Below are 18,430 nucleotides of genomic sequence, written 5' to 3'. Positions count from 1 at the left end.
GGCTCACTGCAGGCCAGCAAAAATCAGAGCTGATCCCCCAAGCCCACACGGGCTGACTCTTGACAGATTAGGCAGGCTCTGACCTTCCCAAAATATCCCCCTCTGCAAAACCCTCCGAATTTGTAAATACACAGATAGTGAAATATATCAACAGTTGCTTCAACACACAATTCTGGAGAATTTGCCATGACCCCAAATTACTTGCTCAGTACTAAGAGCTGACTTATATTGTGGTTTCTCCTCTGGCAACTGTCACAAACCAGAGTGGTCACCATTAAGCAGTTAGCCAAAATAAATTTGGCAGGACAGTGGTAGGTGCCACCACGGCATTCAACTTGCAAAGGGAGATGAAAATAAGGAGACGGAAGAAAAATGGATGCTGGAGTCAAAAGCAGCCTCAGGTAAAGATGACACTAATAGGACAAAATACAGATTTAATAGAGATTTAATATCATCCCCACATATCTTAACATAGCAGCAGAGCAAGCCAGCAAAGCTTTGTCATGCTGAAAGCACAGAGATTTTGCCAGAGACCTGTGTTCCCCTTTCCCTTCCCCATGGAAAAGCCTTGGCTTTGAAGAGCTAGAAATAAAGCAGGAGCCTTTATACACCATCAGTGCTGCCTCTCCCTCTACATACACCTGGGCTCAGCAGAGCAGAACAGTGCCCACGTGGCACAGCTGTGCCCAGAGCCATGGCACGTCCTGCTCCAGGCACCAGCAATTTCATCCTGCAAAGATGACACTCAGATTCGCTCCAAGGAGAAAGGAGTGACAACTTCCCATGGCCTTGCAGAACAAAACAGTCGGGTGGGCAGAGCTGATGACAGTTTGAGTGGCACTCCGAGTAAATCTGCACTGGGAGATTGTTTTGGCTGGAGACTGGACAGTAATCCTCTACCACCTCTTGCAAAGGGTAGATTAATCTGTTACAAGCAGGGAAACCATTAAATCCTATAACTGCTCTGGCTGAATCCCCTGGTATTCCACTTCGGAGCTGACAGTGCCGAGCCTGAAGAAAGAATGCTTCTAAAGTTACCCTGGGATTTCTCTGTGTGGCCCTGGGTTTTGTATGTCTTTCTATCCTCCATCCATCCTCCCAATACAAGAAAGAGATCACATAGTGTTACTTGCTAAACAAAAGGAACTGTATTGTTATGCCAAGTCAAAAATAATCATATTTAAAATATGCGGGTGGAAAAGGAACAATAAAGAGCAAAACTTCTTTTTTTCATAGCAGTACAGCAACATAGAGAATTTGCCACCTATGCAGATGTGCAATATATTAGAAGCATTTTTTCATGTTGTGACAGCAGATTTTGGTCAGAGTTGGAGTCACACCTTCAGGAGCCTAATATTTAAGTGATATCAGTGAGTCACCACCCATGCCGTGACTCACTCTAATTCACGGCGAGATGGAGGACTATTTAAAACGTGGGATGCTTGGGAAGACAGCTGGCAAAAGGTAACCCACCCAAATAGTAACCATCATGTAACTTCTTTACAAGGGGTGAAAACCTGGACAGGGCTCACGTGGTGAATCAGTATTTGCACTGCTATAAGTTACAAAAGTAAAGTCTATTGCACGTTTGTAACTACAGACACAAGCTGTCTGAATTAAGGGCTCTTGTCTCAAAAGCTCTTGTGCTCCAGTGGCCATAATGCTGTCTGTGGTGCCTAAGCACACTGACAGTGTGGTGCCACTGCTAAAAGGTAAGATTCCTGTTGAGGATTTGGCTGGTTCTCCCTTCACCACCATACCATGAGATACACAAGGCAGACCCTTTTGTCCTAAAAAGTAGCAAGGAGAAAGCAGGAGAGATTCTCTGGTACAAAAAGCCCACAAGAGGGGAACTGGACACACACCCCCTCTTCCCACACTGTGGGTTCACAGTCTGCTTCCAATGCTTGATGCCCAGATTGCTGCTGAAAGAAAGCACTGCCTTCCCCAAAGAGTCTGCAGGCGGATTGTAGCTCTGCTGCGACTGCTCTCTGCAGTGGGTTCGGCAGTAAGAGAGGATGCAGAAGATCACCAGAGCTGCTGCCTTGGAAGACCCTAAGCCAGGCATGAAGCTGCAGCCTTGGTCCTTCCCCAGCCAGGCAGCACCTGGCTGCTGTGTCAGCCTTCTCACTCTCCATCCTGTGCCTCACACACCACCTATGACCTCCCAGTCCCTTGAGTGAAGGTTGCACTTGGGGAGCCCTGTCCTCTACGTATCATATATGTCACAGCAGCAGCAAAACCTGCCTGGGGAAAAGCCACCATCTTGCCTGCTCATTAGGGAACGATTTTAGAACCAATAAATGAAAATAAGAATCGATCCTTCATCACTGAGGTATGTTGGGTCTCATCTTCCTTTGTTCCTCTCCTTCCTGTTTCGTCCTTTTATAACCAAACCTTGTAAATTTACCCTGCACAGAACTAGACTCCATCTTCTATACAAACACATTATCTAATAAGACTTCAAATTTATGAAGGCATCATATTATCTTAGAGTGGTTTTTTTCCTAAAACCCCCAAACTGAACCAAAGATATTTTTAAAAATAAGAATAGAGTAATAAAACAATACAGTTCTATTTCTCATACAATATACATTAAAAAAGGCAGAACAGTCTCCAAGTACTTATTCCTGGAGAAAAAGCTCCAGGTCAGCAGACCAAGCACTATTAAAAAAAACCCCAAAATAAGTAGGAAGGCAAAGCAGTCAGTAGTTCTAATACAGCATACCTCACAGAACTGAATAATCTGAGTAATACTCATAATTAGAGCCACAGAACACCAGTGTACCAAGATTTCCCTCTAGACTGCTAAAGGACAAAATTTCTCGCCTCCCTTTCTCAGCCCCCAGCAAAAATGACACTCTGGCAGCATTTAATCTTTAAGAAAGTGCATGAGATCCAGAAAGTGGCATGATGCTCAACTCTACAGAAAATAAGTGTGCAGAAAAACCACACAAGGGAGGGTTGCAGAAGAAGCCTCCCAGGGGGATGCTCCAGCCCAACTACAACACTTAAAGCCGGGGGGGTTTTAGTGCCACAGGCATCTCTGTATCTTCTTCTCAGCCACAGGAACATGAGAGCATTTATACTATTTAACCTTCAGGGTTCAGAGTAAGGGTGCCTCTCCTTTGAGATCACAGACTGGGCGAAGTACTCCCAGTCTGTATTTTAAGTGTCAATAAAGTGTTCTTGAGAACACGTGGCATTTTTGTGACCATCAGTACAATCAGCTGGGTGGAAATATCAAGATCATGTTTGAAAATAAGAACATTAAGTAGAGTAAAACACTAATAGAGTTAGTCCTGGAAGACTTGAGATGAAGGTATAAAAATTAATAATTTTATCTTCTTTTTACCAGCCACATTCATAACCAAACCTCTCCAAACAACAACTTTCCTTATGTTTTTAATCAGACACAAGTGGACTGGAAAACAGAAGAGTCATTAAAAACACAACATGCAAGAAAAACAACAAACCAGCTATTAAGAGGTTTTGTTGTTTGTTTTCTTTGAACAGCCACTCAAATAAACCTACACCACACCTACGGTGGAATGCCTCAACCCAACACACAGTCAACACCTGACTTTAAAGCTACGTCCTCTCTGTATGATGCTAGACCTCTCAAAGCCAAGTACATCTAACACTGTTCAGCTTTATCATAAGTGGATGCTTTTGCTGAAATCTTTGACCACTGCTAAACCCTTAGAACATCAATACTTCAAAATTTTTACTGAGCAAGTACACACTGGTATTTAGAGAGGTTTATAACCATCAAGATTTGCAAGAACTTTTACTCAGGTGTCAAGAGAAATATTGCTGGTACCACAGTATGACCTTTAGCTCAACATCTGCCTTCTTCCCACTCCTAGCAAACCTCAGGTCCCTATCCCCATACACTGGAGCGTTCTAACTCAACAGATACCAGGGCTTGTTTGGTTCAGCTTCTTATCCAATTTGTTTTTCTTACAGTGGAAACAACATTTGCTGTACTTTTCATTCTCAGAAACCAGTAAAACATTTCTGACCACAGCAGACACCTGGCAAGGAAAAACTGCAGCCCAGAAAAACGACTTGTGAACAGTAAACACAAGGTCATTTACACAGAAAATTTCAGATTGTTTTGACTAAGGACATGACTGACCACCTGGGCAATGGACCATTTGAAAAGTAAAGTGAATAAACTACTTTTGATACTGCCACAAAGACAAAGGTTTTGAGAACATGGGGAGGGAGAAGAGTGGGGAGAAAAAGAGGGGGGTGGCACATGAGCCAGGGGACATATGCTTACCTCTCTTCCAAGAAAGATATAATTAGATTGTGCAGCATAATATGAAAACAGCTTCCATCCCCACAGAATAGTAAAAAGACTGCATAACCATAGACTTTACAAGTTTCTTTAATGGGTTCTAAAGTTTAATATTATTTAAGTTGCTGGAATACATCTCCTTCAAAACCAGAATTTTTCTGATAAGCGCGTCTTAGATGTGTAATTTCTGCCTTAATTTTTTATGTGCGTATTTTTTTAGTCTGGTATTACAGCCTTAAAAATAAAGCACAAAGGCTCTGTGCCACGCATTACTGTGTGAACACCGACACAGAACACAGCACTTCCTTCTGGTGTGAAAACTTTGTCATCATAAGGGGAAACCTAAGGCACAGGTTTCCTCAAGCTGCTTGAAACTGGATAGGCAGAGACAGTACCACTTATATTAATTACCTCAGAGTAAGCATGCTGTGCCCACTGTGCCCCACAGGGAGATGCTGCCCTGCTCACAAGCAATATGTGCGTGGCTCCTTTCCCCTCAGGCAGCTGAAAGGCCTTTCTAAAGCCTTTCAGTCATGGCTCACCTTTAAGGGACATATCCCCAGTGTGAAGAGAAGGCTCAAGAAACATTGCAGTCACAAAACAAGCTCAGAATTTCAAATATGGAAAAGGACACATATCGACTCAATTTCAGTGCCAGTAAACTGACTTGGAAAAGATTTTAAAATTAGTGTTCTGCACTAAATTGTTCCTTAGTCTATGCCATAAGCAAAAAAGACCCTCCAAGCTCTCCACTGGACACATTAAGAGAATCCCAAGATAATGCCCCCTGAGACACTGCAGAACTGAAAAATTTCCACTACCCTTCAACTTCACACTTTAGTCAGGAGCAATTAGCTCTTCTATTCCCAAACTTGCTCTCATCTTTTTCTTTTCCCCAATGGGAGAGGGAAGAAAGAAGTTTGCTAAGTAAATAATAACTGCTAATGTGCTAACAATTAAAATATGATTTGGTAATCATATGCCAATCTTCTGAATACTCAACATGATTAAATCAACTTTAGTAGCATCCATGTACCACCCACTTCTTCATCACTACTTCTTTTATTTTCAGTAGGAGTTCCCTTTATTCTGAGACATTTAGATCTTTCTCAGCCTTCGCCATCCACAGATTAGTCAACTAACTTGTTTCTCATCTGATGTGATCTGCTTAATTTTTCCCAACTCTATAATGCCATCTAACATCAAAGAGTTGGGAGATACAAAATCTTGCTTGAAGCTTTCCTGCACAGTATTCATAATACTATATTAATAGTTTTCCACAGAGCAGCAGCAGGATATTTCAATATCTCTTTTACATCTCTGTGCTGCAACTTTTCTAGCAGTAGCTTTTCTACATGCATTCTGACACGACTTTGCCACAAAAGTGACTTCAATTTTTGATCTAGTCTTTGCTGTAAGACCTTGCAGCTGCTTGCCTCCTTCTGGCTGCATGAAAAGACCATGAGCAACCACACCTATCCCTAGGACTGAGACACACACACTGAAAAGTGGCATTTGGGTACCATTCCTCACTTTTCAGCTGACAACCACGTTTATTCCGGATGAGGTGCATGCTGCTGGGACTGACTTCACAACCAAACTAAAAGAGTTAAACTAGCTATCAAATTTGTATTTTGAACTGGTCTAAGCACTGTAAATAGAAGCCACATGTAAAAAACCCTGCAACATGGTAGTTAAATATTAACATTCACTACCGTCTCATTATCAAAAATAAGTCAGTGCTTTGTGGATTAGTATTTTTCAGGCTGACAAAACAGGCATGCACAAAATATATTGCAGGCTTGATGAGGCCGGTGTGGCAACTCCTAGTTTACTATCTTGTTGGGCTTTCCTAAATCCAGGGGGAAAAAAACCAAACTCAAGCATGGCATAAAACTCTGAAATGGAGAAGGGTGAAGCAGTAGGTAAGAGGAGAAAGTAATTCCTCATAAGAAATACTTGCCACCTTGGAGAAAAAGATCAGACACCTTAACTCTGACATGCAATTATTGCTGCCATGACCTTGCCCCCTCATCATTTGCAAACTACAGCTATTGCAGGCAAGAAGAAAAGGAGAGGGGAAAAAGCCCCCAGGTCTGGCATTAATTCAGACCTAAATAAATATTAAGGATAGGGAAGAAGGGAGAAAAATATTCCACTTGGTTTACAAATCAGAAGGTGAAACTGGTCTGTCAAGCTTGTATTGTTCAAGCAGACAGCATTTTACACAGCCCTGGAAGACACAGTAGGGAAAAGGTCTTACAGTTTAATTTACAGTCCCTATCCTTAATAATATTCCTAGGGTGCACATTGCAACACTGTCTGCATGATCATGGACTTTGGCCTGAAGGCCAGGAGGAAAGCAGGCAGCTCCAGAGTGCTGCAGAATAGCAGGGAGATAGTACTTGGGCCAAAATGAATTCCTCCACCACTGTCTGGAGGCAAAGAACCTTTTTTAGGGAACCAGACCACCCTGCTCTGAAAACAATGCACAAGGGTAACTATAAATCAGTTGCTGCTGGAGAAGGCGAACATACCGCTTCCCTGCATTCCACAAGCAGCATTCCTGATTCTCATAGCTTTGCTCCTGGGGGAGCTAGATAGGCATCCCAGAAATGAGGATCAGGATACATCCACTTACCTAATCTTTTGTTCTTGTTTTTCAGTGTAACAACCGGCAATTGGGGCTCTCCAACATTATAATAAAAAAAAAAAAGATGCTAACAAAGCCTTGTAGTACACACTGAATTTTCCTACCCTGCCCATCATGTTCACAGCACATTCACCCTCTCCTCATCAGCTCACAGAACAGGCAGGAGGCTCCACCCCAAGCATGCCAGTCACACCAAGCACAGCACTGATCCTTCTTTGTGGCAACAGCTACAAACCTATTGCATGTTCCCAGCAGGTATGACATGGCATGGATCAGCAGGAACAACTCAACACACGTATTAATCCCTGTTGCCTGCCAGTTTTGTACAGGCTGGTGTGGGGGCAGGCTCCCCAGCACCAAGACTGGGTGTGGACCAATGCAGCTCCAGTAGTGCTGAGCAGTTATCAGACACTGAAATGGGGTTTGCCTGGAAACCTCTGCAACACATCCTGATGACATGGATTGAAAGGGTGTTGAAACTCCTTTCTCCCTCCTTCAGGTTCCTTCCTTCCTCTTTGACTTTAAAAGGGAATTCAGAATGCATACAAAGCCATCTGCTGCCAAAAGTCAGCTGGTAGAAAAAATAAAAATAAATTACATTATGAGAGCTAAGCACACATTTGAGTTGAGGTGACCAAAACCTGAGAGAAGCTGTTTTGATGGAATTCAGTGCAAGAACTGAACAATCAGCACTGCTGCAAAGCTGCAGCTTATTCCTACAACAGGCTACTCTGATCTTCTACACATTGTCTGCAGCAAACCCCAGTCCTTTGTTCTGTAGCAAGATCTCAGCCTAATTAATTCCACAGTTACTTGCGGGTAAGCCAGCGCCAGGCTGGCTGCGCTGATGAGCGGGAAGAGAAAGGAATATGAAAGGAAGGGCGGGAGGAAGGGAGGGAGGAAGGGAGGGAGGGAGGGTAGCTGTCCTGAGCAGGGATGCCAGGTAGGCAGGAACAAATAGAAAAAACAAAAGATCAGATACACAAGAGCACTGTATCACTTTCAGCATTTTCTAAAATTCAGCAGCTCTCTAGAACAGATTTGATTAGATTTAAGATTTTTCACCATCAATATGGCCAAAGTTCTGAAGTGCAAGAAAATCATAAATCTTGCGCTATTCCAGATGTTGTTTCGATAAGAAATGAACCCCTGAAGTTTGGCTGTCCTGTAAGCCTCATCTCAATGCCTCCATCAGAACTGGCTCAAAATTACATGCCTTCCTGAATGCCAGTTCCTTTCTTTGGCAAATGCTTTAATAAAACAAGAGGTCACCTTTTATAACTGCAGTCTTGTAGCCAGGGTAAGAAGAGGTAAAACTTTTAGCAATTTCGGGTTAGACTGCCTGCACAGCTGGTAAACATTCACCACAGCCAGCAATTTCTGTCACAACATGGGCAGGGTCGGTATATTTAAATTATGTGACAGAGATACAGGATGTATTAGGGAGTGGAAACAAAAACAAACAGAACCCCAAGCATTTCAAACATCACGTCCATCCAGGAGGTTAAAAAAAAAAAAAAAAGGCGGTTGTTTGACATATACACAAAAACTTACTTCTATGAAAGGCTCAATAGCAAGCCTTGAAAAGTTGAGAATGTCTTAAAGAGATTTCAATATGGAATTACCTTCCTGAAGGATCATTGTTAGTTCTAGCAATGCTACAAACTATTTATGGTAAGTTGAAATCAGATTCCAGTAACTGAGACACTTTATCTTAAGGGTGATAATAAACATGTACTGCATGTACATTTCCTGTAGTGGAAAAGAATCCATGCCAGACAAAAACTCAAAACTACCTGAGTTCTGATGTCAGTATTGGTTTTAATCCAGTCTCTGTTTTCTAGACCAACTGCTTTAAAAGGCTTTGGCCAGTAACCCCTCAAAATAAGTAAAACCAGTACCTAGGCTCACTAAACAAGAAGCCTTGTGACATCATACTTGGTTATTTCAAACATCAGATTATTTACTGATTATTATTTATTTGCAGGCAGAGGACAGTTCTTCACATGGGAAGTTGCAGGTGCTGTTCCCAAAACAGCCATCCCCTTTCCTTGATGCCACTCAGCCAGAAACTCGCCCTGTTCTTTCAGGGTGTTGCTCACCTGTGCCCTGATAATCGGGAGATTCCGTAACCACGCTCAGCGTGTGCAAGCAGCCAGGGCAGCTTCAGTAGGACAAGCCAACAGCTCCCCTTTGCCTCCTCTTTAACAAAAGATTTTTCAAGTCTGTGAAGGCTCAGAGCAGTAACCACCGACTCTTTATCAGCTAGCTTGCAGAGGGAAGAAGGAAAAAAAAAAAAAGTTTGGGGTCTCTCACTGAGGAAGCCATGAAATAAAAGTAGTACATGTTTGCCCTGGTCTGGCAGTATTTCAGGATACCTCTGACCACAGAGACTTGTTGACCCCTTCAGCACCCATTATAAGCTGAGAGTCATTCCAAAACCTTGGCTGAAAGAAATTTAGAACAGACTTTCTGCCCACTGCCAGTCTCCATATAGGGCCTTGCAGGTCCTTATACCCTCTTCCATCTGTTCAGTGGAAACAAAGTGATGTAGTAGCTTCAATATTGCCACTTCTGACCCAACTACCGCAGTGGGTACAATAACTCAAGGTTTTCATTGATTTGGGACTAGGTAGAAGCCAGTCAGCCAGGCACTAACACTGACAAGACAAATCCTGTCAGTTGCAGGGGGAAAAAAGAAGCATCAGAATTTCTAAAGTCTCTTTGCAGAGACCAGCCAATTGGAGAATATGCAGAAACAAATGAGATTACAGGCACAAATGGGAGGAGATAAGAGTGGCACAGTTCTTATTTTGGGAAGGACCTTGTCAGAGTGATCCCTTCAAAGTAATTAATAACTATATTCTGAAAGTCCAATTAAAATGTACACCTATCCTCTACCCCAAGAAATATTATTCTGCAAGCTGTGCCAGATTCATCATCACTATTATCACAAACAAATTTGTTTATTTTATCATTTCTGGCTACTTGCAAATACCAGCAATAATCCCATGGGACAACACCACAGACTAAAGCACATGTTATAGCAGAGAACAATTTAACTTCAATTAACCCAGTATAACATCCAGGAAAATAAGAAAAAAATTCTTTTAAGAGGAAGTTTTCTGTCAGGCTAACAAGCTGAATAAGATGAAGGTGTGCCCAGACAAGTGCCAGAACTGCAATAAAAGCAAGGAGAAGGAAGACTGGTTAAGCACAGACATCTGCCCTTGCAGGAGCAAAGAGCACTAGTCACAGACCAAATCAATCCGAGTTCAGACATCCTTGCCCCTGGATCATTTGGCTCTTCTGAATTCAGCTCTGCTTGTTTTGGCAGGGACAAATTGCTAGAGGATCAGCCAAATTGGCATGAGAATGTTTGAACCAGTGGCAAATAGGTAAAATGATTGCCATGTTACTTTGGAAAGAAGATGACTCAACCCAAATCAAGTGGGAAGTTGAGAGCCAAGCAAACAACATTGCAGGAAAACAAGGCATCTGGAGCATAAAAGCAGTCACAACAGGAATTCTCTTGTGACTAGACATGAAATATTATTACATAATTGCTCCAAGTGATTAAAATGCAGCCTTCAACTAACCACTTCCCTCTTATGCCAACCCCAAGAGGTGGAATGATCTGGAACGTCGCAAGTGCACACAGAGGGATGATGTGCAATTTAATCAAGCCCAGTCCTTGTCCATCACCAGCTTTTGGTCTCCATTATACAAATTAGCATGCAGAACAGCAAACAACCCCACCACTTAGCACAATCAAACACAGAGGATGGGTCATCCTAGTAACTGAGTGAAAAAAACAACAACCATTAATCCTGTAACTAAGAGCTTCCATGAAAACATTGTCCCAAGATAACAGCTGGTTTTACAGATGGTCAGAAGATGCAGGCGCTAAAGAAGTTAGTGAGAGAGTTAGGAAAGTCCCTGCTGAGCACACACTCCAGCTTCCTGCTAAGCTTCATGGCTACATACGTTTAGTTGTCACTACGTTGCTCATTGTATTAATGCTAATAATTTACCTGAAGCACGGCTTTATAAAGGTTTCCCACAGAAAAAAATTAAGAGTATTTCTCAGCATCCTTCCTTTGGACACTGATGAGATGATACATGGACCATTAAAAAGACTTTTTTTAAAACTAGCCTTTTGCCTAAGGGCTGGTTTAGGAGGTACCTCTCAAGAAATACAGGTGCACTTTGTTTATAACAGTATGGTGATGTTGATGTTGTGATAAAGAATAGATGAAAATCTTCAAAGAATCATTTAGCAGTGAAGAAGCCTTGCAAGTGAAATGTGCCAAGGGAAGATACTTATGTACAAACCAAGCTGAAGACCAAGATTTATGTGCCAAGTCAGGACATTAGCTCAGAAGGGTGATTTAACATGGCCACTGGAATCCCTGTGGTTAAATTATGCATCTGACCTCTTCACTACATGTATTTCAGCAGTGGTAAATAATAAGCACTATGTCCTTTATTACCATTTCCAGTTCTAATGACTGGCAGCACTATAAAAAGCACCGTTCCCAGTGACTCAGTCAAGCAGGTCAGGATAATGACAGCATCTAACATGGCAGTGACAGTCTTCAAGAAAGGTGCAAGGCCAGCCCTGGCTCCAGCAAACACTCAGAGAAGTGGGGCTAAACAAAGCATCAAGCAGCAAGACCTCCACTCCATCAAGCCCAAGCACGACACAGGCTGGGAGAAACTGAGCACCTGGGAAGGGATGGCTGGGAAAGCCTGGACAGGGATACAGCATCTGATGAAGGGTGTACCATTAGAAGAGAGACTATGGAGACTTAAGTGGAACTTAACACACCTTAAGGACAGCTACCCTGCCCCTGAGGAATGGGGGGGAAACAGTGATATTTCATATGCAAGTACATCAAATATGATTTCTGCTAAATAACCAGAATTGCTTAATTGCTTCTGAATACAAAGCAATGATGGAGCATCTAGCACTATTAGCTCAGACCACTGAAGGTAAGTACAAGAGGATTTACTTGCCAAACAAAAGTACATTTTTTATTAATATACTTTTGGCTCTCTTTATGATATTTCAATATAACCCCTGGCTACTACACAGACCAGCATATATTAGACTAAGATTTAATAAAATTCTATTTAGAAAGATGAGAACATTGCATAATACATTACAGAAATAAATGTATTTTTGAGGAGAGTTAAGGGTGATCTGAACATCCAGTCTCTTTAATTCATCCAGAGCAGCTCTTTCTCACAAAGGACAGTGGGATGCATGTAAGAGGAGTCAGCGGTTACAAGAATTGCTCCCACAGTATCAGAGCTCCTGGGGACTGATAAGAAATTAAGTCCAAATCAAGCTATGATGATCTTCTGTCTGGGTTTTTCCTCTCTTTCTGCATCAGAATTAAAACAGGCAGCACACCCACCCAGAAAACCCCCAAAACAAAACCAAAGTACAAACTAAGGAGGAATCCTGACCCTTAGAAAACAATCTAATTATAATTACATGGGATTACAAATCAAAGCAAAAAAGCTGCCAGGTTTTTGGAAGTGAGCATAAAACAAAAATAAAAACTCCACACTGGAAAAACCCATAGTCTCAAAAGATGATTATTATTCTTTCTAATACAAAACAAGACAGCAGGGGCCACAGATGTTTGTTTATCCCTTAAAATTGATCTGCCCTTTACCACAAGTTCTTCCAAAGAACACTTTTTATATTATCTCTAAAGAAGCATGCAAGACAGCAAACTAACTTTCCCTTGACCTTTTGTGGCCAACTTGACGATGACCTTCAAAGGATTCAAACATTTCCAAAATTTTTTTAAAGTTTATACTAAAAAAATATTTCAAGATAGTTTTTTCATCCTAAAGCTTCAGTGCTAAACTCCCAAACATATGAATAGCTCCATCTCTGAACATAAAAAGAATAAAATCTGACCTTCTTAAGTGTCTAATTTTCTTATACATTTCTGTATCACAAGTCATTCAGATCCAACATGTGTCTATGTTTCTCTCATGAAAGGAGTGTAGCTGGGTTACCTCCCTTTTTAATCCATTCTGGGTTCAAGGTATTGAGGGATTTGCTTTTTCCCTGTTGCACACTCTTTCAAGGGACACAAAGAGAAATCGAAATGATTTTCAATGATTCAATATAAGTGCGTGCTGGATGACCAAAGCACAATTATGTTGTTCATCTGATTGTTGCCTCGTTTCTTTATCCCAACTAGATAAACACAGTTAAGCCAAAACACTGCTCCCAGGCAGGAAGTAATTTTTGCTGATCTTAGGAGGGGGGGTCTCGAGATTAGGGGAGCTACTTCCCTGGTGTAACCATTTCATTTTACATTTCCAGGAACTCCAGCTGCCTGTTAATATCAACAGGGCCCATCTGCAGTCTGTGGGGCTTTTGCAGATCCGATACTACAAACAAGCAAAAGCTGTCAGGTGAAAAGGGAAGGTGAATTTTATATGCACTACTCAGCAAATATGAAGCAAGAGCGGAAAGCGGCACAGTCTCGTCACTAGAAATTTTCCACTTTAGCCATTACATGGGGAAACACAAAACACAGCAGCATGCACTTTCTGCTTCTGGAGTAAAACAACTTGTATGGGACATTTATTTAATTGCTGCGCCAAAATAGTTTTCAAAAGAATAAATGCAAAACCGGAAGAATTCAGGAGAACTTTTGTCTTATTTTACTCACAACAGTCAGCATTTCTTCACGTTCCCCAAAAATCAGCCTGGTTTTTGATGTGCAGGGCTGCTTTAGCATACTTGCAACAAAGATCAGCTGGAGCCCTCTCTGCAACCCTTTCCCCTCGCCGGCTGGGGCTCATGCCTACAGCATCTTTCCCGCGGACACCCAGAGACAGCAGGACAGCACCAGGAACCCAAAGAGACACACGGGATCCCGTTTCAGGACATAACTTCGCAGCTTAGTGCTGCAACCAGTGTGCGGGTACAAGTCCACAGGCTGGACAGCTGGTGTGACACAGCGGGAGGGGAAGGGCTGCGCGAATGCGGGATGGACTTTCTCCGGGTGGGAGGCTAACCCACGGACACTTGACTGACCCAGCTGCAGCACGCAAGGACAGATTCGTATCGTGTCCAGCGGCTCCCCTTGCCTTGGAAAGAGCGGGTGCCGAGAGGGTCCGTGGGGGCTGGGCAAGGGAGGGGGGCCGAGAGAAGTCGCCTTTCTCACCTTGCTCACGACGTTTTGGACGAGGCCGGCTCTGATGCGGTAGTGCCACTCGCGGCAGCCGCACTCGCTGGCGTTGCCCCCCGCGGGGGTGGGCAGCCCCGGCGGAGGGAAGATGCTCCCGTTGCCGCTGTGGTTGGCGTGGATCGGCGCCAAGGTCCCGCTCCAGTTGCCCTGCCCGTCCGCCTCCCGGCACCAGAAGTCGGGCTGGTCCAGGAGGAAGGAGTCCGAGAACTTGCTGAAGCCGATGACGAGCGCCGGGACCCAGGTGAGCAGCACCAGGGTCCGCTGGTACCGGCCACTCAGCCCCCCAAGGAAGGGTAGCACCGAGCCGTCATAGTCGAGGAGCAGCGGGCTGCAGGCGGCGGCGGGCGGCGGCACCGGCAGCGCCTGGATCTCGGCCCCGGCGGCGTTGGCGGGGGGCGGCCCCGGGGGGGCGGCGGCGCCCCCCCCCACGGCCCCCGGCACCGAGCCGTTCTCCTCCGGCAGCGGCCGGCCCCCGCCGCCCGCCTCACGGCGTCGGTCTATCGCCATGCAGCCGCCCGGGGAGGCTCACATAGGGGGGGCCGGGGCAGCCCCGGCTCCCTCGCGAGTCCTTCCCTCCCTCTGCTCCGAGCACACACACACACACACACACACACACACCTTGCAGCGTAAGATATTGCACACACGCTCCCAGCCGGACCCGGCAGGAGACGGATGGGGGAGGGAGAGAGGGAGGAGGGGAGGAAGGACAGGGGCGAAGGAAGGGGAGGCACCGAGGGAGCCCCTCGCTCTCTCCGCTCCTCACCCGCACCCTGCGGCCACGAACCGCTGCAGCTGCCGGCGGTGCCCCCCCGCTCCTCGCCTGTGCGTCAAGCTGCACTCATCCCAGCTCTCCCTTCCCCCTTCCGAGAGGCACCGCCGAAAATAAAAGAAAGGATCCAGCCGGATCCGAGCATGCGATGGGCCAAAGGAGAGGAAGGGAGAAGGCGGCGAGGTTAGAAAAGAGAAAAAAAAAGAGAAAAACCAGCCACCCCGCGAACCAAACCCTGCAACAACAAACCAAGCAAAACCGGTGCAGCAAGGCACCGAACACGCCTCCTCTCCCGGTTTTGGTGAGGAGGGGGAGGAGGGACAAGAGGGAAGGCAGAGGAAGGAGGAGAAGAAAATAACAGCTCCCGACACGGCTTCCCCGCTTCCCGCACGGCTAAGGGCTTCCCCTCGGCCGCGGCAGCAGCGGCGGCGGCAGCCCCCAGCACCTCCCCGCCGACCCCTCCCAGCCCCGCGTCCCGCACATCTGGCTCTGCAGCAAGGGGCCCCGCCGGCCCCTCCGCGGCCCGGGCTGCGGACGCGGTCACCGCGGTCACCACCGCCGCCACCACAGCCGTCGCCGCCGTGCGCCTCCCGCGGCAGCCCGCTCGCCGCGCCGTGCCGCCGGCCGCACCTCCAGAGGCGGGCGGGCAAACCCACCCGGCTCCCGGCAGCCCCCACCTGCCGGCCCGGCGCCACCGCCCCCCGCTCCGCCCCCGCGGTGCCGGGCGGCCGCACCTGCTCCCGCCGCGCCGCCGGCCCGGCCCGGCCCCCGCCAGGGACCCGCCGCCGCCGGGGGCGGGACGGCGCCGCGGGGCGGGGAGGGCGCGGGCGGCGAGCGGGGGCTCCGCGCCTCCCCGCGGCCGCGCTGCGCTCCGGCGGGCCGGGGCAGGTAGGGCGAGGGCTGGGCGAGAGGAGGAGGAGGAGGAGGCGCTCCGGGTCCGCAACGCGCTAGCTCCGTATCAATTATTTACACGGTATGTGTGCCTTTAATAACGCAGCGCGGCTGCAGCGGGCTGGGCGGGAGCGCACCGCATCGCCGAGCCGCAGGAGCACCCTGTGTGGCTGAAAAAAGGACGAGACTCGGAGGGAAGAACCGAAAGGTGAAGGGGGCATTTCTGAGACCTAGGGGGCGGCGAGGAGACGTGCCCGCGTCTCTTCAGTCAGCCTGTCACATAACTACACACTTTGAAGAAAATTATATCCTGTTAGCACCTGACGTTAATTGTAAAACAGGCATTTCAAATTTGTGAAGGATATTTTTGTGTTAAGCTAAATTTACTTCAGCGTGTAAGTGCCTAAGACTATTTTCATCGTGGAACACAGCCTGTGCATTACTGAACTGTGCGGTTATTTTTTCCTTTGTAAGAAGGGAAGGAGAGAAAACAGATCAATATACGCTTGTACACGTGAACACAGCTAGTGAGCAGAAAATGCTTGTGTGCATTAGAAGAGGATGGGTGTCATTGCCAAATATAAATGGAAGAGCAAGTTGTTGATGGAATTTCATGTACTTGATCTGGTCTCTGCTTGCAAATTATTGTACAGCATTAATGCCTTAGATCTTCCTCCCTTTAGCTCTTTGTCATACAGAGGACATCAGAAAGGTTCCATGTCTACACCACTTCAGTGTGGTTCTGTGTCCCTTTTGTGGCGCTTCCTTGGGTTCTGCTCCGAGGAATACTCAGTACTTCAGAGGCCCTACAAGCCTCTCCAGGTGGCATTCCATCCTCTTCTCTGAATATTCCTTGCTGAAATGTGAATGTGGTGGTCCCTGCCAAGGGAAGTCTCCTCTTTCTGTGTTGCAGTGTCCCTTTTACATGGATATGCATGTCCTTTTACATTTACATGGCTGCTATCACGTCCCTGTGCCATGTTTTCTTTAAGATGACCAGCTGCAATTTGTCCACTTCTCCTGCAGTCTCTTTGGCCACTGTCTGCAGCTCTCTTATCTCTCCTCAGCTGGTGTCTGCAGCTTGTGCTGAGCGGCAATGCCCCAGCCTCTATGAGTGCAGGGGGTAACCCTGCCTGCAAAAACAATTCCTCTCATTGCTTTTCAGTCATCTTCTTTGCTTTCCAAGCAGCTTCTTAGGGTTATTTTGAATTCTTATTTCATCCTCTGATGTGTTTGCAGTTGCTCCCCAGTTAACGTCAGCTCGGAAGGCTGCTAGTGAAACACCCCCTTTGGAATGGATTTATAATCCACCCCCTTGCTTGTAAAACACTGACAACTGCTATTTCCAAACTTCTGTTCCCCCTGCCCAAATTTTTCAAATAAACGAACTCCCTCCTCTTAAGCACGTGCGTAGAGCCTAACCAAGGCACAGATGAGTGAAGTCCACTCTCTCCTCTTCCGTAATGGTCTGCTCTTCATTGCCAAGGGAAATTTGCCCAGATTGTCCCAGTTTCTAGCTGACAAGTTCATATTAATAGTTTATCCTATTGTTTCCTTCTGCCTATTTACAAATTGTGTGTCTATTTGTACTACGTGCTTTCTGGGGTGAAAACCTGGCTCATTTATGTATTTTCAAATGCCACTTTTAAAGACAGGCATCAGTTTGCTTAATTCTTGGCAATGTTCCCTGGATTCTCAGAGATAAACACTAGTGTTTCCAACGCTGTTTGAGCCACTTCCTTCACTACCCTGGCATAAAGTGCAGCCAGACTATTGAATTGAACATCACAATGTTACCTAAGTACTCAGGTAGCTGGTTCTGCCCCAATGTGGGGTGAAGCCTTATTCCCTTGTCATTAATGTGTATTACATCAGTCACTGATCACAAGTGACCTCTTTTAGCCAAGACTGGTGCAAAGAAGGCCTGAGGCAGTCTGAGCCCTCTCTGGCATCAGTCAATAGCTTTCTCTCTCTGATGAGTAATCCACCCGCTTTTGACTTCCTCTTATCATTGATGTACGTACCAAACGATTTCTTATTACTTGGGATGCTCTTGCTAGTTAAGTTTTACTTGTTGAATTGGTTTTTTTGTGTTTGTCGTTACCCATTCTTTTCAAGAAGCACTTCTGCACTCATCCCATGGAAAGATCTGCTTTCTTTATGCTTGCTTTTTGTGGGCTCATGATTAACTCAATTCCTGCTTCCTAACATACCTAAATCTCTTCTGCAACGTGACCATTTGTGACAGGTCTTCTAGAGACTCTCAGCTAACACTCACTGTCTTTTCCCACAAAGGGGAAAAGGCCTCATCATAGCTTGGGACTGGCAGAGTGAAAAGCTATGGGAAAGAGAACTTTATGTATGAAGGTCTCAAGTTGAAGTTCTGAGGAAAGAGAAATTTGACTGAAGAAAGCAAAGAATTGAAAACTGGGGGAAAATGGGAAGGAAAAGAAGAGCCCTTAGAGAAGTAAGTAGGTATTGTAGATCTATAGAAACAGAATTCATACAGCACAATGAAAAGCCTGTAATGAGAGGTTACAACTCTTACTCAAACTGATCAAACATTTTCATTCAAAACACCTTTT

At 45.5% G+C, this 18,430-nt stretch overlaps 1 protein-coding gene across 2 annotated transcripts in view; it reads right to left on the bottom strand.

Moving 5' to 3' along the window:
- Nucleotides 1-14,707, bottom strand: part of SLC22A23 (solute carrier family 22 member 23) — a 103,709-nt gene extending 89,002 nt beyond the window's left edge. For both annotated transcript variants that reach the window (XM_014872399.2, XM_088169952.1), the window contains exon 1: nt 14,162-14,707. In XM_014872399.2, coding sequence (XP_014727885.1) covers nt 14,162-14,692 — 531 coding nt within the window. In that variant the 5' untranslated portion in view covers nt 14,693-14,707. The remainder of the gene's footprint in view (nt 1-14,161) is intronic.
- Nucleotides 14,708-18,430: the final 3,723 nt, after the last annotated feature.

This window comes from Sturnus vulgaris, chromosome 1 (genome assembly GCF_052056855.1).
Source record: "Sturnus vulgaris isolate bStuVul1 chromosome 1, bStuVul1.hap1, whole genome shotgun sequence".
NCBI classification, from domain to species: Eukaryota; Metazoa; Chordata; class Aves; order Passeriformes; family Sturnidae; genus Sturnus; species Sturnus vulgaris.
Note: the sequence above shows the minus strand (reverse complement) of the source record. Positions and strands in the feature narration are given on the sequence as shown.